This window comes from Amblyomma mixtum, chromosome 1 (assembly GCF_055824585.1).
Source record: "Amblyomma mixtum isolate Tamu chromosome 1, ASM5582458v1, whole genome shotgun sequence".
In the NCBI taxonomy this organism is placed as follows: domain Eukaryota; kingdom Metazoa; phylum Arthropoda; class Arachnida; order Ixodida; family Ixodidae; genus Amblyomma; species Amblyomma mixtum.
Window position 1 is genome coordinate 234,233,038 of NC_143012.1, and position 26,013 is coordinate 234,259,050.

Sequence of the window (26,013 nt, forward strand, 5' to 3'; positions counted from 1 at the left end):
TACTAACGATACCTGCCGATCCACTTCTTCGATAGGCGGAACCCGGAACTTTCGTTTGGCCACAGCATTGAAGATGGCCACGCGGATGAACACAACTGATGCGTACACTCAATACACAATTTCTGGTCGCTTTATGCTTAGTTAAGCTTCTAGTTCCTTTTTTTTTTTTTTCATATATCTTCAAGTTCATGCGTTGCAGAAAAGTGTGTGTGTGTGTGGCGGGGGGGGGGGGGGGGGGTACAGTACATAACATAGGAGGAGAAGAAATGGGGAGGGGACAAGAAACTGGCTTGGTATATACGCTGCACTGGGGAAAAGAGGTGAGGGGCTATACAAAGGTGAAAGAGAAAAGGGATATAAAAGAAAATGGAGGCAGTAAGAAAAAAGCTTGCTCCAAAGTCATAGCCTAACGTGCAGGATCGACGCTGTCAAGAAACGGAGCAGTGTCTGGCTACGTACAAAAACATAACTTGGCCATGTATGTATGCATGCATATATCGCATGCATATATTCAAAGAGGCGATCATACTTGTCTATAGAGCGCTCGGGGTCCAGCGCATGCATTATCAGTTAAAGTCAATACCTACTTTAGAATTCCGCTTTATTTCCCCCTTACGGCACCTCTCGAGTGCTCTAGAGGAGTGTGATCCACTCTATACAATAAGAAATTGTAAACAGCGAAGGGAAACAAAAACAACGAAGGTAATGAGGTAGAAAATACACAACGCAGAAGTTACCATGTCTGTACGAAAGTGTCAGTGTTGCATGCGAACCGCGAAACAGTTTAGAATCACACCGATGTGATGTGTAGGCTATTAGCTGGATTTAATCTTTGGAGGTATATGTGAAATTAAAAGAACAGTCACTATATACTGCACGTGATGATGTATATACTTAAGGCAATGATCGAAGTGTGAGGAGGATGAACTTCTAGCGCACAGGATTCTCACTGGGATACGATGGTGAAAGCTGCGTGCGACAAACAGTACGCTAACTTCGAGGCTTTCTTGCGTAGATCAAGATTTATGGTTTAATCGACGCGTGTAATGGCAGGCTCTAGGCATTTTATTGTAAATAGGTACTCTTCTATAATTATCTATTGTGTGTACGAGATCGAAAAATACATCAGAAGTTCCATAGCGCGTTTCATAGGCGTGGAGGCGCTGCCAAACATCTTGTACGAGAATCAAAGTGGTTTCATGCGGAATATTTAGACTTCGCCTTCTGCCTGATTCCTGAGCTGCGCTTTCCCGTGTCGAGGCCTGTGACGGTTTCACACTGCACACTCACTCTAAAGATGTCTCAGCCATGTCGAGCTGAGTGATTAAAATGCAGACGTAAAAGCCTTAATTTCTAAACTGATCGCTGACATTTAAAGCACTTTTATTATTGTTCGCATTCTGTTCAAATTCACCCTGTTTGTTTTGTAACTTACGGTCCCTTTAATCCGATGTTTTATATAGCGTGCTCGGGTTTTTAAAAAGCACCAAAAAGATATAAATTAGACCTTTCTTGTCGCAGTTTTGTCAGTGTATCTACAAGGCACGTTTACATTGACATCGATTCAGAAAAAAAAATGAAGCTCGTATTTTCAAGGAAATAACCAATCTTTGCTAATTGCTCACTTGCACTTCGTTCAAGGAAACTTAATTTATAGCACAGTGCAACAAACTAAGAACAACAATAAGAAACATAAAAACCTTCAGCTATTCACACGCTGATAACGTTTTGCGCAAGGAGAGCTGGGAATAAGTTCGCGGAGAGAAAGTCGAAGTATCGGGCACGAGGAGGGTTCCTGAATAATCCTGATCACCACCTGCACTTCTTTAAGAAGAGCAGAAATTTCAGCACGCACGAATTTTCGTCTAGACCGAAATGGAACTGAGGGAATCTAACCGGTGCCCACGAGCTCAGTAGCAGGACACCGTAACCACTGAGTTACAGAAATGAATACGTCCAAGAAACAGTCTCGAGATCGAACAGCAGCTCCACTGATATTCATTCAATTACACTTCTGCTTTATTATATTCTTGGCTGAGTCCAAAGGAAAATTGAAAGAAGTGTCACTTTGCCCCATGACCTCTCATCACACGCGACGAATATGCTACCAAGCATCAGAGCCTGCGATATATATGTGGAAATAAATTGTAAATTGTAATTGCTAAGTGCCTCCATCGAAACGCCACAGCCGCAGCGGGGGATTTATGTGGTGAAAGGAGCGCTACGGTATGTCATGAAGAACCGACGTTAATTAAGCTTCGTGAAATGAAAGAGAAAAAAATTGATGGCGGTTTAGCATTGCTAACCGCGAAATATTGCGCGAAAGATGGTATTTGCAGGAGGACACCAATGACCTGTACCTGAAAGCGCGATTGAGAGCGCGTTTACTTTCCATTCGTGACTTGTGCACTGATGGAAGTTGGTGAAGACGACGACAGAACAGCGCGAGAGTGTGTTCCAGTTTCACACAAAGCGTGATCGGCTGCGGCGATAGCATAGTGAACCGAAGACAGGGTGAATCTTATATTGCAAACCGCATTTCACGTTCTCGTCATTGTGGTGATGTGATGCCTTCTGGTCTGTGCATGTGGTTGTTCAGGTAATAAAGAAAAAAAAAATAGGTGAGAGCATTACTCTCAGAGTGCAGTGGCCAGTGAAGCTCATCAGTTCGCGGCGCCGGGGGTTCGAATCCTAGTCGTGCCAATATTCGGTTTCTCCAGGTTGGCCAAGGTTACCCTCATTCAAAGTCTCGTTTATTTCTCACCATCGCCCGCATCACGAGACTAACTTCAGAGGCTTCACCACACACCGATATTTTCAAGGTTATGAGGCCAATACTGCTTTCGTACTAAAAGGCAGGAATAATATGATCTTCATCGTCCTTCCCTTTCTTTGTTCCTTTTCTTTGCATTTGCGCGATGACGCGCAGACTCTATAGGCGGAAAGGACCACTGGTTTCCTTATGCAGCCTGATAGCATTATGCGAATGAATATGTTTGAATGAGCTTTAAGATTAAGGCAAGCAAAACTCAGAGCGCCTTCACCGTCCGGCAAATTAAAGCGGGGAAGCAGAAATCATACTCGTTTCAGAACAAAGAAAGACAAAACTTCATACCTCAAGGCTCGGCACAGCCCCTTCGGTAGTAACAGCTGGTGCTATTGCTAGCCGTGGCAACCAGCTGTAAAGTTTTGAGAGAGAAAGAGGGAAAAAAAAGTGGAGGTGATGCTGCGCCAATATGCCGCATCTAATTGGTTCTCCAGGAAAACGTTACGCGGGGCTTAACGCGCGAGCGAATCGGGAGAGCGGGAAGTGACGTACGGCAAAAAGTCTGGACGAACAACGTCGCGTGCGTGTCACTCAGAGCACGGGGCCGGCTCCTGCCAGAGCCTTGTGCGGGCGCGTCCAACGATTTTGCTGTTGCCGCCAGTGCCAATATTCGCTGCTGCAACGGGCCCACTCAATCTCTGCCGCGCACGGGTCGCTCGTGTTGCGTAACGGTTCGACGCCACCCAAGCTCGCCTCACGCATCACGTGACACCCCAGCTCCCCTGTAACTCCCATCGTTTTGTGAGAGACCGCCCATCCCCCCTGGTGTCGCTCCACACAGACGGGTCGCAGTGTGAGGTAAGCCTCGTTTAACGGCTTCCCATCCTTGCCTCGTGGAACAAATTCAACACTGTGTGCCCCCCCCCCCCTCCGCTTTCGCACACCATGCGTGCGTGTAACACGTGACACACGCGGACTCACTGAGAAGGACTGCATCCCCCTCACCCTCTCAGGATATGCCCCCCCCCCCCCCCCCCCACCAAAGCCGACGCAAAGCACCCCCCTCGCCCACTGCACGCATTTATGGATTCCATCCGTTAAGAAACCAATCTATCCGGAACGGAAGTGTCGTCGTCGTCGTCATCGGCGTAGCCAGCAGCGCCCGTCATTGTTTACACGACTCAACGCGCGCGAGCGAGCCGACCAGCCAGCCAGCCGGGCGCGGCCGGAGCGAGCAGCGGAGCCCGCGAAGAACGGGCCCGCGGCACGCGAACGCCAGCTGGCGCCGCCGCCGCCGGTCGGCGCAGCGGCAGCTCGGCCGCCGGCGCGCTCCCCGGTGCCCTTCAGCCTCTCTCTCTCTTCATCCTCGTGCCTCCTCAACTCACCAGACTCCTCCCTCCCTCCTCCACCGAAAAAAAAGAAAGGCAGATCCTCAGGTAACTTAGGAGGCGTGGTCGCCGTTGCACGGGGCGGGGCGTCGCAAAATTTTGGGGCGTGGCTCATGCAACAAAGGGGCGGTGCTTGCAGTGGAGGAGGGGATGGTGGGGTCTGGTGCTCCGCCCTCGCAGAACTCGCGCCCTACGTAGTCGTCGGGTCCCCATCGTCCCTCCCTCCTTCGCCTCGTATTAAGAGGGAGGGCACCGCTGGTGGTGGCGGGTGGGGGAGGCAGTGAGGGGGCGCACAGCGGCGGCGGCGGGAGGGGGGGAGGGGACACAGCGAGCAGAGAGCCGCGTCGAGCGCACGGCCGGCAGCGTTTCAAGATGGCAGCCACGCGGAGACGCTGAAAAAGCACCCCGGGAGCGTGTCACGAACCGCGAGCGGCGTCCGGCGCCGCGCTCCCCTGTACCCCGGCCGCCATGCGACACTGGGACTGCCACACGGACGGTGAGTACTCGAGCTCGACGCTGCCGGATTCGAATGCGGATTTGTGTACTGTCCGCGCGCGCGCTCTCACGTAGCTCCCGCGCATGCTTGGAGTGGTCGTGTACGGAGCGAACGATTCCGCTAGGCGGGAACGCCGGTTTCGGGTAGCGCGGTACGCTTACGCCGCTCGCCGCCGGCTCAGCCCGTCCTCCGGCGAGCACGTGCGTCGGATTGTGCGCGGACGGATTTCGGACGGAGCTGAATGCGGGTGGTACAAGTCAGAAATGAATGATGGGGAGTGTGTATTCGTTCTCTTCTGTTCCTTATCCGGACAACGACCGTCATTGCGAGGTTTCGTTATCGGCTGTGCCTGTGCGCCATTACGGGGCGACAGTGTTCAAACAGGTCACAGGAGTATTTGGCGTTGACGGCGGCAAGAACAAACAAACAGTTGACGTTCGGCGGTCTAGTTCGCGCTGTTTCCGCGATAGCCGGGTCGCCCGACGGAGCATGTCAAACGGGCTTCGCTAGAGTGTTTGCCTCGTAGGTGTTCTCTATGCGGCTCTTTTATTGATGGTGTTTTGGTTCATGATAGACATGCCACGCCTTGAACGTAGTCGCGACCTTGTGCAGAAGAATAAGGAAACCATTGACCTCATCTAATAGCGCACGTGAAACATCACGCCTGGCTGCATTCATCTCTCGAGTACCACGTGACGTTGATGTTTGATCGCTTATTTGCTCCTTTCCTTTCTTTTGGCTCAAGTGGTAGTACAGCATTTGCACGAGACATATGCATATCTGTTTTATTCGAAGGCAGATATATCTCGCGGAATCAACTTCTGTGGTATACTGCATGCAGTGTTAATTTATGAAATCCCGACCGTCTTAACTACTGCGCGAAAACAAAAAGGAGATAAAGAAGTTTAAGACCTCGTTTCCAGTAAGCAAGGCTCAGTGAAATCTCTTAGGTTTTTACCTAGATATTGACCCGTACGTTATTGACGCCAATGAGAATCAGTACCGGGAGGCATATTGACAGGCTTCGTTGAGGATATTCCTTCATTTCACGCTTCGATTTATGTCTTATTCGAGTTGCGCTTGCGAAATTACGTTTTGTTGTCTGCATGCTCTTGATCGGATTCTTATTCTTGTGATCTGAGCCGTATTTACTGCCGCAAGTTATGCCATCCTCAGGTGATAATGAAGGGCCTGTGATTGTTTTCTCTTGGGATGCCGAAATAGATTCGGACGCTTTCTTTTCACGTTCTCTTTTAATGCGAATGAATTACTGGTACTATTACGAGAAAAGCTAGAAGTGTGCTTAGTGCACTCGCATAGGGTGCAGAAATCCCAGCGATGCAAGAAAAATAGGGTGACGTCATCAAGCGGTCTTATAGGACGCACACAACAGGCCGAGCACCGCCATTCCAGTCATTCATATACATCTCGTTCGTCTATATACATATATACTCCGCATTGGCCGACCTCAATGTGGCACCACTTTTCCCGACTACTTTCGTGCCAAAATTGTGACGCAACCGTTTGTCGTACAAGCATGTGCTAGTCAGGTTGGAGGCTAGCTTGCGACAGGGATTCGAACTGACGACATATGCGCCTTCAGTTGTATGCCTTCCCAGACTCTCTATCTCTTCTCTTAAAGCTGGATTCACACGACGGACCAAATCGCGAAGTGCCCTCGCGGATGGGCATCACGTGACCCTACGTCACTGATTCCTGCTGCTCCGCTTCACTCGCGAGCAGCGATTCGTGATATGGCCGAGAGACCTTTTCACACTTCGGATTGCTTGAGATCCTTGACCGTGACTCTCAAAGCAGTAGCGGTTAAACTGTTTAGTCTGGCAACGAGCAAGCTTACAAAATCCAATACAAGCCTCTGGTCGAACCAAAGTACATGAGAGCGTGAAAAACTACATAGTCCTGTTGACAGCTGCGAAGATGGAACCACTTGGCGAACTTTCTAACAGCCAAAGCGCGTCTTGTTCGTACGGTTCTAGGTTCACAGATGACACAACCTTGTTTTTTCTTGCCCTTGTGGAAAGTTTTCCCGCTCTGTGGGATACGCACAGAGACGATTACGCCGACAATGCGACAATCCGACTGGCTCGTCCGCGCTGTCGTCTGCTGCTTCCTCCCGTCGTGTGAATGCTCGCCGCGGACGGGGGGACCGCGCGTCAGACATCACGTGACCGATTGGTCCGTGAAGCGGTCCGTCGTGTGAATCCACCTTAAGGCGCGGTTGAGGTGTCCACCGAGATGTGAGACAGTTACTGCGCCATTCCCTTCCCTCAAAACCAATTGTATCAAAATTGTGAGACAACCTTCGCCTTACACCATTGCGGGGGGTGCTACACGCGCATATGCGTGGGTGGGTGTCACTGCAGGGGCAGATGTGCTTTCAAATTCCCGTAGACAGTCCTAATTGTCTTTGCCGAAATTTTTATTCACTACTAATTTTTACACAGCCGCCTTTCTTACTATACGTACGAAGCTGAACGGCGATGTGACCGATTCGTTTATCGTCCTGGAGCAACACTTTCAATATGACTGCATTAGATGGTGGTAGACCTCATGTGGTTATTTAGCCGCTACCTGTAATCAGTACAATGAGGCGGTATTAATTCGAGGAGAAATGAGGAGACGTACTTTTCAGTCTATACGGCATGGAACATCAGGTGACGTAAATCAGTTCGAAGATCTCTATATACCGGCAGCGTGGCTCATGGCCCCGTGCTGTTTCACTCCGTGGGAAAGTATTAATAAAGACATTACTTTGATTAGCTCGTACTGATTGCTGTCGCACATTTATTAGCATTTTCCGTAAGTCCGGTTTGCTTGGCGTGTTTTTCGGCAGAAGCATGTTAAAAAACTCAACAAGGATGGTGTTTTTTTTTTTGTTGCCGCGAAGAAACAATTTCTCAAACATTAATTTAAGATGTTTTATGTATGCACATAGTAGTTCATACCACTGCCGGATCTGACCATATATATTGGACGTATAGTGAATGTACAGAAGTGCTCTGTATTGTTCGTTTCTCTTTTTTTCCATAGTTTCAACTATATACTCTTTCTGCTAATGCAATAGTTGTTTAGTTTTTTTTTTCTGTAAATTCTAAGGATCCGTGACATTAATATTCTCTATAAATGCGCGGCTATCACTGCGGACGTCTGGTGCACAATATGGCGAATGTGTGCCGGCTACCCCGTAGAAGTTCATTTTCGTCTTTTCAAGGTCTCCGTTCACCGCGACATGTGAACTGCATACACGTGCTGTATTCGTGCCCAACAATTCTGGACAAAAGCATTTTTGAACCGAAATTAGTTTATGAACGCATTTTTTTTTCGTATATTGTAAGATTTCACTTCAACAAACAATACACTCGCAGATCATCTGCCTATAGCCTTGCATTTGTTTGCTATCAACGTTATTGTCATCGTCAAAAGAGTTCCCCATTGGTTTTCTATGGCCGTCCTAACCGATCGATGCGAGCGATGGAAAAACTTGAAAAGAAAAAAATTTCTGCGCGTCGGAAGAATGGACCATTACCTTGAATATTTCCATAACAGTAGCTTACAATTTTTCGATATTCAAAATTTCTCTCCAAGAATGTTCGACAACATGGTTGTGCGCGGGCGGCGCGCCCAGAACCAGTTCGGCTGGTCGCCTCGCGAATTCTCGTTATCTCTCGCACGGTTATCGAAAAACCGCGCGCTTTATACAGAGAGCGCAACGCGACCCCCCAGATGCCTTCAGTTTCTCTGAAACCCTTTTAGCCCCGCATGTTTATGCATATTATGCGTATCTATAATAACCGCGCCGGGCACTTAAGTGTTTGTCCATGCGTGTAGAGTGGTCACCCCGCGCGCAGGTGTTCAGCGCCGTGGGGGGGGGGGGGGGGGGGGGGGGGGGAATCTGTAAATGCATTTCTATAAAAACGCGCGTTGCATGTTACACCCTTTGTGTTGTCTTCTTCACCTCCGATTACCCATTTTAAGTGTGATCCATTATCTTACCAGAGGCACGTGTACGGTCGTTAGATTAGGTACATTGTGCGCATTCAAGAACACGGTTTACGCATTTCGTGCCGATTCGGCTGCATTGCTTTGCGGGGAGCCTGTCGTGTCGAGAACACCCACGGGCAGCGATAAATGTTTTGATAAGTAACGTTGTGGAAGCAATCGTGCTGGTTAACGTGGAGGGTGTCAGCGCAGAAGGAAATGCACTAAGTATGCGCTGCTCTTTCCCGCGTTGTGTCCGCGTGACCGGTTCGAGCGGTTAAGAGCGCTTTTTTAATATTGATGCATTTTCGGAGTTTTGGGTCTTCTCCACACTCTTTCCTTGCTTTCTTAAACAAAAAAAAATTCCTAAAGGGCATACGATTATTATGCACAAGAATCGCTCCTTTCTATACAGGCCCACGCATGACATGTTTATTTTTATTGATCTTTGTTTTTAAGTAGGCATTGAGAACAGGTATAAGATGAGAGGAAAAGAAAAGCTATAGAGTCCAAGGCTTCACGGAATTCCGTCTGGTAGTAGCATTGTATATAGCAGAATGAATCTGCGGTCACATGACTACGTCAAAAACGTTAGTTTACGTTTCGCAATCCGTACGCGGGTTTCTTGTTCGGAATGAAACCGGCCGTGAAAGTTGCAGCTCATGTAGGTTTAACTAGTCTGATTATTTGTAATAAGCCGGGTGAAGATTTCCCTTTGTTCTGTTGTGTGTATCCGTCTGTGTGATCAATGATTCCAGGGACAGCCACGTTGACAAATTTCTTTCGGTAGCAACGATTTACACATTGATTTCCGCGCCGATTATAGTTAAGGTTACATAAACATGCATCTTTCACGGCCGGTTCTTTGTTATGAGTATAAAGAACCCATGCGGGTTCCGAAACGTCACCTATAGCGTTTCTGACATCTCTTTGACCGAAGATTCATTCTGCTAAGAAGCTATAGACTTTCTTGGAAAAAATAGCTGAGGCTTAACTTGGTTAAGCCTGGAGAATGCGAAGCATCATCGTGTCGCGTAATTTGGAGGCGCACAACCACAGCGACGGCGCAAGGTGGGCCCCCGTTTCTCCACTGTCGTGACGTCATCGTGTCACGTGTTGTGACGTCATGTATCACGTGATTTGGAGGCGCACAACCACAGCGACGGCGCGAGGTGGGCCCCCGTTTCTCCACTGTCGTGACGTCATCGTGTAACGTGTTGTGACGTCATGTATCACGTGATTTGGAGGCGCACAACCACAGCGATGGCGCGAGGTGGGCCCCCGTTTCTCCACTGTCGTGACGTCATCGTGTCACGTGGTGTGACGTCATGTATCACGTGATTTGGAGGCGCACAGCCACAGCGACGGCGCGAGGTGGGCCCCCGTTTCTCTACTGTCGTGACGTCATCGTGTCACGTGGTGTGACGTCATGTATCACGTGATTTGGAGGCACATAACCACGGTGAAGGGCTGAAGTGGTAGCTAAAGTAGTATGCTTCGCATAAAAAAAGAAATATTGGATCCAAGCTTGCCGGCTTAGCGCTATAATCAGTGAAAGCTGATTGGCATTGATGGCCGAGCAGTCTGGAGTGGCGGGCCTATTTTGACGTTGCACAGGCGACTGCCCGGTCCGGCGTCGCACAGGCCCGATTTTCCGTCTATATACAGGGCGTTTCACCTAAGAATTTACACAATCTTTAAAATAGGCTTTTTCAGTTAGAAGAGCGCTTTTTTCGGCATGGAATTTTCAGCGATGTAATACATGAGAACACAGCTAAGATGTGCTAACTGTCGGGATGGTTAACTTATACTGAATTGTTAACTTTTTAACTATTACTGTTAGGCGCCTCAGTTATTGACAGCCGTGTCGCCCACCATGCAGTTTTTAGAATTTCGAGAACGCTCCAACAAAGTCTAGCTACATCGCGCCAAAATACATGCCCTTTCAAAAAGCTTGCAGGCAAAGCAATCTCTCCAGTGCACGTAACACGTCGAAATAGCCAGAATTTGTTGGGCCACAGCGTCGAGGACAACCGCGTTTTCGAAATTCTGTAAACTGATATGGATATCAATTACGATGGGCTACACGCCTCTAAATAATTGAGGAGTTAAACAGTAGTAGTTAAAAAGTTCACTATTCTATATTAGATAGCCGTTCTGCTAGTTAGCATGTCTTAGCTGTATTCTGAAGTAATGCACCGCTGACAATGCTATGCCGAAAAAAAGCGCTCGTCTAGCTTCAAAAGACTATCTTTAAAAATTGTGTGAAGTCTTAGGTGAAACAGCCTCACAGGCTAATTGCGGTCTTCGCTTCGATCGCGTTCCCAGAACACTTCACGGACTCCGGGGCCCGCTTGCACTGAGCAAATAATCTAGTTCGCAGTGTTGCCTTATTGGCGGTCTAAACCCTCCATCGGTTTTTCAGGGAAAGGAAAGGTGCATAACTGCCTGTCGAAGAACAAGGGGCGGGGGGGGGGGGGGGGGGGGGGGGGGGGGTCCGCTTACAAATTAAAGCAGTTATACGCCTTTACGTTTTTCAAAACGAACGGATGTAGCGTTTCGATTGCAAATAAAAAAAAGGGGGTTACGCTTAGCACGTTGCACAGCTGCCGTTGTGCGTCCTAAAAACTGCTTCCACTAAATGGCTTGTACAAAGCTATTGCAGCTTTCGCTGTAAGAAGGTATTACGCGATAGTATTTTTTATTCGCTCTTTCAATACCGCGTTAGCTTGAAAGAACATCAACTGCAAAGCATGTACACACAACATTGTGCTTGCAACATTGTGCTAGTAACATTGTGCTTAGGCGGACCGCTGCAACCAAAGGGCGGCGTGGTTTTCCTGGCTGCATCACCTTTCATTTGGTCGCTTGAGCACGCCCCCTTGTCGTCGTCTTGCTTTCGCCGAACAGTCTTGCGGTGTGTTGTCCCCATGATAGGATTTCGCTTTGTCAATGCCTTCTTCTCGACGGTATCGGTGTCGCGAATGCGTTAGACACTCGCGCTGTAACAAGATACCATCCGACGGAAATTAGATTTCGTTGTATCCAACAGTCGTTACCAAGGCAGTTACAGGTGAAACGCGCTCCCAGTCAAGCGCCCCCGCTATAAAGAAGGGCCTGACCAGCGCTACAGGATGCTTAAACACAGCAGCGAGGTGGTCGATTAAAAGCGTGTCAATATAAGCGTTTCATGGTGCGTGGCGCTGAAGAGCTATATACGCAAGAGGAAAATGGCGAGATATATCGCGTGTATTTAGATATGGGAGTTGAAATGAAGACGAAATGGGCATGGGCAGGGCTTGTAATCCGAACGGGAGGTAACCGATGCCCTCTCAGGTTAACGAAGTGGTTTCCAGGAGAAGGCCAGTGTAGCAGGATGCGAGTGAGAGTATAAGGTAAGCGGAGGAGATAAGGAACTTTGTAAAGATAAGGCGGCCACAGATAGCACTGCAAGGGGTTAAATGAAGGGGTATGGGTGAGGTCTTTATCCTTCAGAAGGGGAAGTTAAGCCGGTGACGATATGTGGAAAGCTTTACTTTGTTCAGTGCAATGGTTTTAATGCAGCTAATTTTGGAAGTTGATGGATATGATTAGGTAATAATAACTTAATATTTACAAATATGCACGAACAACGTATCCGTCTGGAAGATAATCCAACCTGAGAAGAGGTGCTACGTAAATAATATAGCATTCTTAATAAATATCTGTTGAATATGAAACTGCTTGTAGAATGAAGTTTCGGCAGCCATGAATTCATCAACGCAGCTTGCGCCCCGCCGCGGTGGCTCAGTGGTTACGGCGCTCGGCTGCTAGCCCGAAAGACGCTTGTTCGATTCCGGCCGCGGCGGCTGAATTTCGATGAAGGCGAAATTCTAGAGGCCCGTGTGCTGTGCGATGTCAGAGCACGTTAAAGAACCCCATGTGGCCGAAATTTCCGGAGCCCTTCACTACGGCGTCTCTCATATAGCCTCAGTCGCTTTGGGACGTGAAACCCCAATAAACCAAACCAAACCAATCAACGCAGCTTGCATTCCGTTTCTGAAAGATGCAGTAGCTTAAATTCGTCATTATGCATGCAAGACTATTCAAGCATTCGATTAGTTATTCTTTAGACCTTTTTCTGTTTACTTTTCGTCGCTTTCGAAGATTTTATATTACTCCAGAAGTTGTATATGCCCACATCTTTTATACTTTTCAGAATCGGTGACAAAATCGCTGTGATGAATATATTTATTCGACACGCCTGCAACTGTATCGTCTGTGGCGCAGATATTTTATGCGCCTTTTGCCACCCTCTTCTCTTTTCTTCGTCCCTCCATTTCCCAGAGAGAGGATAACATCAAAGTTTCATGCATTGGACGCTCGAGACCCTTTTCGTGACTGTGGCGTCATACGTCCTGAAACTTCCGTTACTCCGCCACTAAAACCTGAGTCTTGGGTAAATTGGGCGCGCCCCACTTGTCACTCCTCCGGTCGCTTTCGAATTCCCATGGACAGTGATAACACAACAAACGCAAACGTGGTTATATTTCACGAAGTCGTATTATCAGGAAGTTGCTGAATGTGGGAGGTCTCTATTACTTATAAGGCTAGCTTAACCAAGCAAAACAGATATAGAAAAAAGTCCGTATACTTGTTTCGGCTGGTAGGAGCTTATCTGTAGGTAGAGAGGGTGTGGGCTGGAGTCGGGGCCAGCGGTGGAATTTACGTCGGTTAATTCCTAGCTGGAAGGTGCGGGTATGTGTAAGACGAAATCGTCGGTCGTCGCTATGGCAAATACTGATACACCACGAATTATTGGATAGTCAAGCAAGCGTAAACTTCGCGTGCTCGTGTGGTATTTTATTGAGTGTTACATGCTGCTGAGACCAAACCAAAACGGAATCCAAGCGGCGTATCTTTTTTTGCACATAAAATTTGATGGTCATAAAATTAATCTTGCTCCCATTTAAACGACCTGGCATACTCAAAAATACTCATTCTGAGCGAATGCTATCTGTCCAGATTAGCGCATTGCCTCCGAGATGGACCTTACACCTGGCCACATTTTCTAATGCCTGCAGCGAGGACAGATATGAATACGCGTGTTTAAAATGGGGCGAGAGTTGCACGTTAGCACAATCATGGACCACAACACACAGAGCGTCGACATTGTGTGCGCGTGTCTAGAGAGAGAAAGGAATTTTAATGAGGGAAAGGTGGAGAGGTCGGCCGGTGGTAACATGGCCCTGGCCTGCTACTCCACACAGGGGAAAGGGAAGAGGAGGAAAAGGAAAGTGCGAATGAAGGCTGATGATGGCATAATACAATGAGTTTCTCGGGTGATGTCTGCACACATACACACCACACACACCACACTGGCTGGCACTCGCATCGCGGTGAGTAGACGCACGTGTCTGAATTCGGGTTTCCTTATGGGATTACACTGTGGTTGCTTTCATAAAAAAATTACGTATGTCGGATGTAATAAAAGCTTTTTTTTGCTTCGGATTGGTTTGACTGTAGGCCGTGCGTTAGTCTCCGGTTTTTACCCACAAATCATTTTAGGATTGAAGCTTTGACGAGACCCGACGTGACCGCGCTTAGTGACACCTCCGAATACACGGTCGCTCACATATGCTTATTATCGCTCCGAATAGTAGTGACCCCACGTTGGTCGCCAAATTGCGTGACCCCCTACCCAGCTTTTGGTGCCCAACATAGGGTGTCAACAACGATGACGCTCTTCGCGCCCGGAAAATATACAGGTATACAGCTGTTGCCTTTCTGCGCACTGCAGGTCACACTGCGCCAAGAAAGCTTAGCGTAATCAGTTCCATCTTAGCCACGGCCGTGCAGCTAACCAGCATCGAGACAGTCCTAAGAAACGTGCAGCATGAGGTCAGATGACCCGTGCACGTGTTTACGGGAGCGCCGCTGTGTCGAAGTAAGATGCACGTATACAGGGTGTTTCGCCTAAGACTTTACAGAATGAGAAAAAAAAAGGCTTTTTTTTATTTAGAAGAGCGGTTTTTCGGCACTGCATTGTCAGCAGTCAAGTACATGAGAATACAGCTATGACGTGATAACTAGCAGGCTGGTTAACTAATATTGAATTTTGAACTTTTTAACTATTGCGGTTAGGTTCCTTAATTATTGAGAGGCGTGTAGTCCACTGTAAGTAATATCCATATTGGTTTTTAGAATTTTGTTCGGGTTCGGGTCTCTTTCCTCAGATGTGTTGCCTCATCTATGTTTGCAAGACACTCCTGTAGTATACTCGGCGTTTACTGTCTGGCCTGTAGGAACTGCATGGGTGTAGACGATCTCCTTGCAGTCGAAAAAAATGTTATTACCATTCCCTTGTTTGTCGATCTTTGCATCTTAGCCATCATTGTTCGAGGCTGCCCTTTAAACCCACAGAGCGTTTTGGCACTTCATCCCTGGACCACTTTTGTGTGTGCTTTTTACTAAAATACTCAGGTATTGGATAAGCTGCCTGACAGTGAGATGCCCATCGGTTTTTGATCATCTCAGACTCTATTGTGATGGCTTCGTCAGAAAGGTTTGGTTTGATTTATTGGGGTTTAACGTCCCAAAGCGACTCAGGCTATCAGGGATGCCTTAGTGTAGGGCTCCGGATATGTCGACCACCTGGGGTTCTTTAATGTGCACTGGCATCGCACAGTACATGGGCCTCTAAAATTTCTCCTCCATCGAATTTCGGCCGCCGCGGCCGGGATCGAACCCGGGTCTTTCGGGCCAGCAGCCGAGCGCCACCGCGCGCCAGGCCCCTAGAAAGGGCATCCGCTCCCTGCAATTTAGGGTCGCCCCTGCTCTCTTTAAATTCCTTGCAACAACGAAAACAGGTTGCACGAGACATGACGTCCCCATCAAATGCACGAATTAAATCGGCGTAAGTTTCAGTGCCTATTTCGTTAAGCCGCACACAAAACTTGATTGCGTAGAGTTCTGGCAAGGTCACCTTCTGTCACGCGACCAGCGTACTTAGAAGCGATGAAATACTATCTCATGTTCGAATGAACATGGCTGTCGCTGCATTAGACCGAGAGTTTGATTTGATGTTTGGGAACTCAACGTCCTAAAGCGACCCAGGCTGTGAGGGATGCCGTAGTGGAGGGCTCCGGAAATTTCGACCACCTGGGGTTCTTGAGCGTGTACTGACGTCGCACAGTACACGGACCTCTAAAACTTCGCCTCATCGAAATTCGACCGAGAGGGATGTGGCATCTGGCAGAAATTAGTGGAATCACAATATTCGCAAGAAAACGCCGAGAGATATCGCAGTGAGCGCATAGAGAAGAAAGAGCATTAGACCCAGTCTCAGTCTTTCGCTTTGGGACGTTAAACCCCTGTCAAATATAAAACATTTAATGAACTCCCCTCGTACAAACAGCGTGGTTACGTTTCAAATCTTTGACTGGTTTACGGATGAGACAGGACACGCTTGACAGATCCAAACGCTTCAAATGCCCGTTAAAGCCGCTTTTGAATACCGCGTGCTCCCTACACCTTTTCGATATTGTTTTTTTTTTTGTTCGTCTACTGCCGCTAAAGCTATGGTCGGCATCAAAGCTGGCAACTCCCTCTGCCATATGCACTCACGCATGCGTTGCGAATTTAGGCAAGGCGAGACGATCATGCGGCTGTAGGATGTCAAGGAAGAAAATCCTTTGAAAACCGGTTAAACAGCAGTGGATGGATTATTACATGTAACGTTGTTATGGAAGAGGATGGCGTCTTTGGCTTATTGTAAGAGACGGAACGGTTGACGATCCCACTGGGGTCGAAAACAATCAAGAGTAAAGAAAAAGAAGCCTCGATTGGTTACTCTTATTTATATATCCTCAAAGTAGCAAAAAGTGAAACATTTAATGGCGAGGCCGTTTTTTACAGCTATGCACTGACGTTGTATTGGTGAGTTGCTTGACAGCTTGACAGGAGTGAAGGGATGGGAGCGCCTTCAATGAATACCACTGTATGACTATGGAGAACTACGTCGCGGACTCCTGAGTTGTGTGAAATCGAGCGGGCATGTATGCACAACGAAACTCTCGATAAAGTTTACTGCGGCCTATGAAGGTTTATTGCTCGAATGACAAAAAAATTTGCGATGGCGTAATTTTTGGAGTCCGTATACTAAAACGAGCAGTCCGTGATGTGCATACGGAAGAAAAAGAACTCTTAGGCGATCATCGGTGGGTCGTTGGAATACGTTGACCGCCAGACGCTCGCTATATTCGATGTGGTGCACTTTGGTTCGTAATATCCGAGGTCAACGCGCTAAGTTCGTTATATCCTGATACCTCAGTAGGCCGTGCACCTCGAGGTGGTATACTGGCACTTGCCTCGGTGGGCAGGTAAGCAACCTGTTTTTCTCTGCCTACTGACAGACAACGTACGGTAGCCATTTTCGCTTGCCAGACCCTTCTAATGCTAAAGCAATAATAAAGTTAAAAGCCTCTGGACGCCACAAATTACATTTGCGATAAATTACATTTGCACGAACGTGTTTATGTGAAGGCTGCATCCGATGTGCACAATTGCATGCATGATTTTTTTTATGTTTTGCTGCTGACGCTGTTCCTGCCCCCCCCCCCCCCCCCCCTTGTGTTCTCTGCGGTAGACATAGTGCATTTACGCCGGCAAAAAAAAAAAATAAGTAAACAACCGACCCGGGTTGGCTGGGTGACATCAGCGTTGCCGGAGTATGGTCACCTTAAGTTTTTCTTGCTCGCGCTCCTGTGCATGAATTAAAAAAAGAAAAACGCAGTGGCTGTTTTAATCACCGGTATCTCGGGTGGTAAAAATGCTGGACTGAAAATTTTTGCGGGAGGATGATAGGCGATTCAATATCTATCATGATCACGCCTTATCTTTTGCCCTCGTGGACACCTTTGCAGTGCCCCTTTCTGTGGAACTTTTTGAAATAAAAGTTCCACTTGAATAAATGTAACCGCGTTCCATATGCAGAAATCAGTAAAATATGAGGAAGAGAGTTTTCAACTGGAACATAAAGTAGAGTCAGAAAAAGTCTATGCGGACCAGAGCTTAAGAGCGCGAGGGGTATGTCGCAGTTTATTTAGGCATTCTTCAGCTCGACCTCCTTGGTTTTTTTTCGAAAGAATGTCGAGAATAACCGCCCTCACTGTGGCGTCGTATCACCAAGTCCCGATTGATTGATTTTTGCACGACTTGAAATCTGTGCCTCCTCTTTTTCCGCAAATAAAGTTTCTTCAAACTCATTGAACTTTGGTTCGTGTGATTTCAGTGTTCCCTTTTATTGTCACAAACTTTTTTTCTCAGTTCTTTTTGGACTGCGTACAATTTGGACATCTACCTCGGTTTTTGAGAACTTAAGTCATTTCCTTTCTTTTCAGTAACGAAAACGAGATCAATTAGCCATTTTCGGGATTGGCTTCCTTGGCTACCGCTTATTGCAAGACAACAAAACTTGTTGCGTAATGGCGAGAATGCTGTCGCGAATGCTTAAACATTACAGTCATGCTTTACTTTTTCGCTTGTCGTGTCTTGGTCTATAACACTAAAATAGCAGAGGAAATATATGAGCGCAAAGAGGATGTTTTCTCTTCGTTCACCGGGGTGACAACACCTAACTTGCAGAAATGCTCACATTTTCCCTTGGTGTGCTTACGTTTTATACTGTATGTAGTTCCATGGGTGATGTACACTGAATGAGTCACAGTATATATCTGCACAAAACACTGCTGAACCTTCCAACCTTGTGAATTCGAAGGATGTCAGATAAATTGCCATAAATCACCACTTGTAAAGTGACGGACAAGTCTACGCGTCCATTTGCACTCCCGCGTGGCATCATGCACTAAGACTTCTTTTTGGGGGGGTTGGTGCATATCGATCTTGTAAAAAAAGTTTAGCGCAAACACATACCTCGAGAACCCCCCCCCCCCCCCCCACACACACACACACACACATAAGCACTTGTTTGTGTGTTTCGTCTCATGGTCTTTGCTTTTTACAAGTATAATCCACGTAAGGCAAAACAAGATCTACAACAAAACATATTGTTTCTTGTTCCGGACATCTTTGTGTTTTAGATAAAAACAGGTGAAGCGTTCTTCCGTGTACAGTTTTATACATCTTTCATAGGACCAGCTTAAAGTCTAATGCTTTAAAACGGGATTAAAAATAAAAGGACGAAAACGCCTGTTATTTCTGCTTCCCCGCAGAGGTGACTTAACGAATCATCTTCACAATGCAGCTAAAGAAGGACGATTAAACATCGCGGCTACTTGTTAGACGCTCATTTGCCCCGCCAGCTCGTATACGCTACTGATCGAGCATGAAAGGGGTGCGAAGTTTATCAGTTACGCTCGCAAATCTGCTCTTGAGGTTTAATCACTTGCGTAATCGCCAGCAGCGGCGTCATATGTTTCGTATCAGCAATGTATATCGCCAGTAGCCTTGTTCGTCGCTGAATAGCCACTCGCATATCGAAAACGACGCTGGGAACGGGTAAAGGCTTCTGATTGATTACAAGATGGGGCAAGATAACGCAGATTCATTTGAAGCAATGCCCGCTCGCGCGACATTAAGAGGACGAGGACGGTCATTTCTGATTACGTCGAACCAAGGGAACAATAAGAAATATGAGTGGTGCGGGATAATTTGCCGGAACCTGTTCTCAGAAACCATGAAACAGTGACATTGAACGCCGAAATATAAAGCAAGAAATAAGGAAAGAAGGAAGAAAAGAAGCGAAGAAGAGAAGACAAGCTCATGTCCACATTATGTCTCGACATATTGAGCTTGTCATATTAGCGCAGTTCGAACAAAGCAGCGCCATGCTTCACGTCTTGTGCGGTACTTATTACCGAGTGAGTCCTTTGTTTACTTTCCCCTGCCGTCAGAATTAACGCTCTCTTCTTATTAATGACTCTATCTTGTTCTTCTCCTTCATTATTTTTTTTTAATATGCCGCTCGCTTGAGATGGTTAAAAAACCGGATCGATATTCTTTTTTTCTCTCTCCATCGGCGGGGAGATGGCGAGATTATTGCAACATTCTGCTCACAAATTTTTACTTCCTTTTTTTTCTTTTCCCTTTTATTCATGCGCAAAAAGTGTTTGATAAATGCGGTATGTCTTTTTTTTTTCTATCTCGTACCTTGGCTCACGGTTAATTATTGATGTTTCTTATGCATATTTTTGCTTCTGTGTGAAAAGTTTAATCATTCTTTCTTCACTCGCAAAAATCAAATTGACAAGCATATAATAACAGAGAATTCAACTGCAATGCCTGTCAGAACGGCAAAAAGAAAGAATTCAAGAAACAAAAAAAAAATCACGAAATGACTCGAAACCCACCCCAGTAACACAGTGCTGGCGCTCATTACGGAAGTCGACTGCGCGGCTTTTGTTTGTTTTTATCCGTTCCCGCTCGTTTGTCGTGGCCCGTGATGACCGCCTCATCATTTCCTCCGAGCCTCATTCCTTCCCCAACACTTCGCGCAACTTTCATTTTCTTCTTGCAGCGCCCCCCCCCCCCCCCCCCCACCACCCCCCCCCCCCCTTTTTTTTTCTCTGCCGCACCTTTATGTCTTCTTTACTTCGTAGTTTTTTTTTTTTTTTAACTTTTCGCTCCGCTCTTCTTTTTCTGCCCGTGTCTCAATACCGCAGCTGACTCTTGCTGCTTCCTACCAGCAAACATAGCGCTTTCTTTTATCACATCGCTTAATTATCAGCAACGTTTTTTTTTCTTTTATTGCCAGCGCCGTTTCCCTTCGTCTCTTCTTTTTTTTTATGTTGTTTCTTTTCCTTACTCCACTACGGCCACCCACCCTCCTTTCGTGGCCAAGCCACGGACTGCGCGCGCTCAATTTCTCCTCATTGGCGCTTCGGGTTCGCGGTAGCGGCGAAAAGCCCATTTGCGCCGGGGCGTTAATTGGAAGAAGCCGCGCCGCATCGCCGTATAGGCTCCGTCCGTATCATCCGCGGCTGCGGGTGCGCCCGCGCGAGAGCGGGCTTCCGATAACGAGCCAAAGATGGATTCGGGCCGCCTCGAACGCGACTGTGCGTGCGGCGGTTCGAAGGTGCGCTCATGCAGCGTCGCTCCGCGCGCCGCTGGGCCGAGGATAAGTATAGTGCACGGGGGGAATACGTTTGTGGATGGCATGGACGCGTGTATGGAGGTATAACTGTGTAGGGGGCGCTGGAAGCGGAGGTGCCGCCGGATGGCAATCAGTGCGGTCGCTGAGTTCCTTGTTCTACCGGGCGGAAGAGCCATGCATGGCGCGCTGCGCGCGCCTGAATCTTCGATAATCGATGCCCGGCTGGTGTAGGTTCGATATAGGCTTCCGCTGGCACCGAAAATGCAGATCGAATCCTTTAGGTGTAAGCTCGCGTGTTCCTTTGAAGTTTTGATGTGTGTGTGCTTGCGTGTGTGTCTGCGTGTGTGTGCGTGCGTGTGTGTGTGTGTGTGCTTGCGTGCGTGCGTGTCTGTGTGTGTGTGTGTGTTTGCGTGCGTGCGCGTCTGCGTGTGTGTGTGCTTGCGTGCGCGCGTGTGTGTACACGTGTGTGTACTTGCATGTGTGTCTGCGTGTGTGTCTGCGTGTGTGTGTGTGTACTTGCGTGCGTGTCTGCGTGTGTAGGCGTTTGTGTGTGTGTACGTGGGTGTGTGTGGGCGCGCGCGTGTGCGTACGCGTACCCATATGTGTAAATCTACGTGTAAAAAAAATTGACGGACGGACGGAGTGAGCCGGAATAAGGCACTTCGGAATTATCATTGACAACAAAATTAGGCGAGTTTAATTGTCCAACTGTGGCAGTGCCTTTTCCTTTCTCGCTTTACCGGCATCTGATGGCGAGGGAACAGGGTCTGGAGCTGCCGTCAGGAGGATGTTGCGATGCATCCTTAGGCTGCGTAACTTCCCAAAGTGTTTATTCCTGGGGAGACTGGACGCCAGAACGTGGAAAAGAAGCCGCCATGCAGATATGGTGGCATTGACGAACACGTTTATACTGAAGCAATGCGCGAAAGAAAAAAAAAATCGCGGGTCAGACGTGAGGTTACGCACTCAAGAAATGGCTTTAAAAAATGTGAGGATATTTCGCGGCGTATACTTGAAGTTGCATATGATATAGCGACAATCGGGCTTTTTTTGTTGTTGTTTTGACGTGGTGTTTAGCAAAGTGCGTTCGCTGTCGGTTGCAGCACTCGGTTAGAACACATTTTTCACTGCTGGACGAGACTGCAGCATGCATCAGTGCCCATATAGGCCCTTCCCGTCCTATGATGACCTCGTTCCCATCGCAACGCAAGCGCAACTGAGCTCGAGGGTCCGAGTGCGCAATTTGCCCTTCGCATGGAAACTCATCATCATGACCAAACTACGTCCACTGCAGGGCAAATCCTGTCTCAAATTTCCCCAGTTAAGCCTGTCCTGTGCCAGCTGCCACCAACCTAACCCCGAAAACGTCCTCATCTAATCCGCCAACCTGACCCTCTGACGTCACCTGTGACGTTTTCCTTGCCTCAGAATCTTCTCTTTTACCCTGAATGGCTAATCTTTATCTGATCTGCTCTCCTTAATATACATGCCTTTCCCGTGCTCGATATAAAGTCCCGCTTGTTACCTGATCCACTCAGCTCTCTTCTTTTCTCTTGATGTTTACTTGTATCATTTCGCTTTCCATAGCTCGCTGCCTGGTCCCCTATTTAACTTTAAGATTTCGTTCGAACCTCCTGCGCCATACCCTTTCTGCTGGCAAGATACAACTGTTATCTAAGTTCCTTCTAAGGGATTGTGAAGCTGTCATTCATGATGCATTCCTGTCCATCCTTATTCTTCCACCTATTTTCCTTTCATGGTCCGGATTTGCGATCTTCATTTGCCTTAGTGTATTCCCTTGCCAATACCTCGCCACCTATTATAAACTGTTGGTCCCTTCCAAGCCAGTTACTGCGCCTTTTTTTTTTGTGCTAGTAATCACCACCTCTTCTTCCTTCTCCTCCTCCTCCTCCTCCTCATAAGGCCATATAAGCCCGAGTGAGCTCTAGCGCCTTTGTTCCCCTCATAACAGCTCCACGTATTCCAAAGCTCAACTATCGCTAACTCCAGAAGAATTTTAAGGGCTTGTGCAACTAAAATACCAGTACCTGGAACATGCTTGTGGTCACGGCTGTCGTTATCACAAAGTTTTGCCCATAGGTCAGCGTTCCGCCCGCCAATGGAATGTTATGCAAGACTACTTTGCAGTTATTTTGACCCTAAGCGACTTATATGTGCGCCGGAAAGAGCGCCAGTATAAAGAATGCGCATGATAAACTTTCAGTGCAGTGCGCACTTGCTTCTAGCTTAACACAGAGCGAAGCACCGAACAGCTTTTAATATACAGATTTATTTATAGGAGTATGAGGCTCTCACGAACTGAAAAGAGGATTCTTGAAACAAATATGGTGTGAGCCTGAACTATTTAAAGCTGGTCGAGATTTGTCTGGAAACACACTGCATGTCATATATGATGTCACATCATGTAACATTGAATTGCACTGAACTATATCGGACCGCATGGACCGTATACCATGCCGATAAGTTGAGAGAACTTGCTCTTCGCTTCTGTTTTGTGATCTGCATTGTCTGGTCGGTTTAATTCGTTCGTGTTGACTTTTCTTTACGGTAGTGCTCACACGAAAAGACAATTTTTTGTGCCACTGTTAATTGGTTTCGGTGAATATTTTACCGATCGCCAAATCTCTTTGTTCAGATGAATGAATCTTATCTTTCTGATGAAGTGGTTATAAAAAAAAAAAAAACATCGCGCATCACAAGTCGTGGCGTACCGCATTCTTGCGACTGAAAAAAACTCCGGAATTGGTGGCTCGTACACTGAAGAAAATCTGATGGGCCAAGTGTTTTCTGCGCAACCTCCGCAAGTTTTTTTGCCCAGTGCAGTTGAATGAAGCCACTTTCACCTGCACAAACAAAAATAAAAGAAGTCGTAAACTTGTCTTAGTAAATGTTATGAAAATTCACAATCACGATCGTGGTGTGAAAGAGCATAAGACATACATTACGCGCCAAACACGAAATCATCATACACAATCATTAACCCCTATCATCATACACAATCATTAACAGTGCTAGGATTAACGCCTTTAAATACTCATTTTTTCCACGCACCATTGAGGAGTGGAGCAGGTGTCCGCCAGATCTCTTAACCAGAGCTGATTCTTCTGACTCTATGTTTTCTTCACAGCATTTAATTTGAGAGCCATTTATTTCTACGTTTACTTTTTGTATTTTGCATCTGAGCCTTGTATTTATTGCTGTATTTTGTGTTACAACTTGTATTTAACATTTTTCAATTTTGCTAAACCTGTTCTTTTTTGCATATATTATGTATTCGCCCCTCCTGCTTGGGCCTACTGTAGGCCTGCAGTATGTTCTAAATAAAATAAATAAAAAAATAAAATAAAAAACGTGCTTGAGTGTCTGGCACGCAACCAGGAGCTTCGATACCCTGCTACCCCAATTTTTCTTTTCACAGCAGTTCATTTAGTTTGCACACTTATATGTCCTAATGACATTTGAGTTATGCTGCGAGCTTCTAATCACCAGTTTTCAGTTTTAATCACTTTCAAATCCGGCGCTTCACGTATCACGTTGTAATGTTCTCGGCAAAATCCGGATTTTTCGGTTACATCAAAGGCGACGGCAACGCCGGCTTTTCTAGAGAACGGGATCCTTACGCTGCCGCGTAAAAGAATATGTAGTGGTAGTGGTATGGGATCCAGGAGGCGTGTTTAAAATAGCACAAATTTCTTGAAATATTTTGGACTGCTTGAATTTTTTTTCACATTCACTTACAATACTAACATAATTCAGCATTTTTCGCGGTTCATAACTTAATAATGTCTGACAATGACTGTGATATTTTGAAAAATGAACGATGGTTGTATTTTCAGGTTCGCGGTCTTAACTGCATGAGATTGCAAATTTCCACAATTTTCACTCAAGGCCGCATTAGAGCGTTATCTTAGAAGCACAACTGTTTACCGAAACTGCAAAATAACTAGTATAATTCATGGACAAAATTCCTGGCTCGAAAGTGTTTAACAAAATTTTTTAAAACGACCGTAATTAGCCTAATGTTCAAGAGCTTAAAGGTGGAGATCTTTATTTGTTTTTATTTAATTGTGCACGCCAAAATACTTAATTTGCTCCTCGCCGCAGAAATTCGAGCGTAGGAGTTGCGCAGAAAAAGAAAATGAATAGGGAAGCTCCTGACTTTTCCTCTATGTCTCACCAAAGTCGAGAAATTTTGAAGTCACCCAGCTGCGGTTCTCCATTTCTTGCGATGTGCGATGTTTTTTTTTGTTTTTTTTGAACTACTAATTGCTATGCCCTGCATCACAAAACTATGAGGTTGGTTTCTTGGTGCTGACGTTTTTCCATCTTTCAGAAAAATTTAATCGGTAGCAAATAACCAGTCAAGTGACCAGAATACGAACTGGTCTTGAACACGGCATTACAGATGTCGTCGGTCGCATCGCCACAAATATCAGACCTGCATGTCTGTCTGGGCGGAACGTTAGCGTGGCCAATATATGTCGATTCTCCGCTAACCTCGTGAAGTGCTACGTTGAAGGAAAATCGAACAGTGCAGAGTTACAGTGCATGCCGACACCTTCGGTCGTTCGTTTTAAACAACTGGACGGAACTCCAGTTATTTGGAGTTGTGTGCGTAGAATACACAATTTGTGCGCAGAATACACAAATCTGACTAATAACGGTCGCATCCTTCGTACTTTCCATGAAAAGGAGTGGAACGGCGGGCAGAGTCCACCAGCGTAATCAGGCGGGCTGCAGCGCCCGCGTATATTAAGGGCGTCTCCCCGCTCGTAAGAGCTGCCTGAGCACGTGCTCACACGCAGGCCCTGCGGAGTCGACTGCCGGGGCACCCGATATGGCAGAGGCAGCGGCAGCGGCGGCCTGCGCTCCGTCGGCTCGGCCGTGAACCGCGGTCGCGTGCTGGAAAGCCGCCTCCGTGCGGGATCCGTCGGGGGGATCTCGGTGGTCGCACTGGCCACCGCTCGCCACTATGCCCCACAAGGGTACGTGCACGACAAGCACCCCCTCGAACACCCTGTGTACCCCGCAGCCCCACCTTGCGGTCAGGCAGGCAACCACGAACATGCACGCATCCCTTTGCTCCGATCGCTCTGCCTGTAATAAGCGGGACGCTGTGGACAACCTTTGAAACTGTTCAGGACAATACTAAAGTTGAGGAATACTGACACCGACCAATATTTATAAGCAGCCCAACGCTTCGGCACACAAATTGGTCCCTGAAGAATGAACCGAGAGGGTTCCAAAATGT

The 26,013-nt window shown here is 47.1% G+C and overlaps 1 protein-coding gene across 2 annotated transcripts in view; it reads left to right on the top strand.

Moving 5' to 3' along the window:
• Positions 1 to 4,474: 4,474 nt before the first annotated feature.
• LOC149371155 (paired box protein Pax-6-like) overlaps positions 4,475 to 26,013 on the top strand; it is a 73,214-nt gene continuing 51,675 nt past the window's right edge. For both annotated transcript variants that reach the window (XM_089564678.1, XM_089564684.1), the window contains exon 1: positions 4,475 to 4,651. In XM_089564678.1, coding sequence (XP_089420804.1) covers positions 4,624 to 4,651 — 28 coding nt within the window. In that variant the 5' untranslated portion in view covers positions 4,475 to 4,623. The remainder of the gene's footprint in view (positions 4,652 to 26,013) is intronic.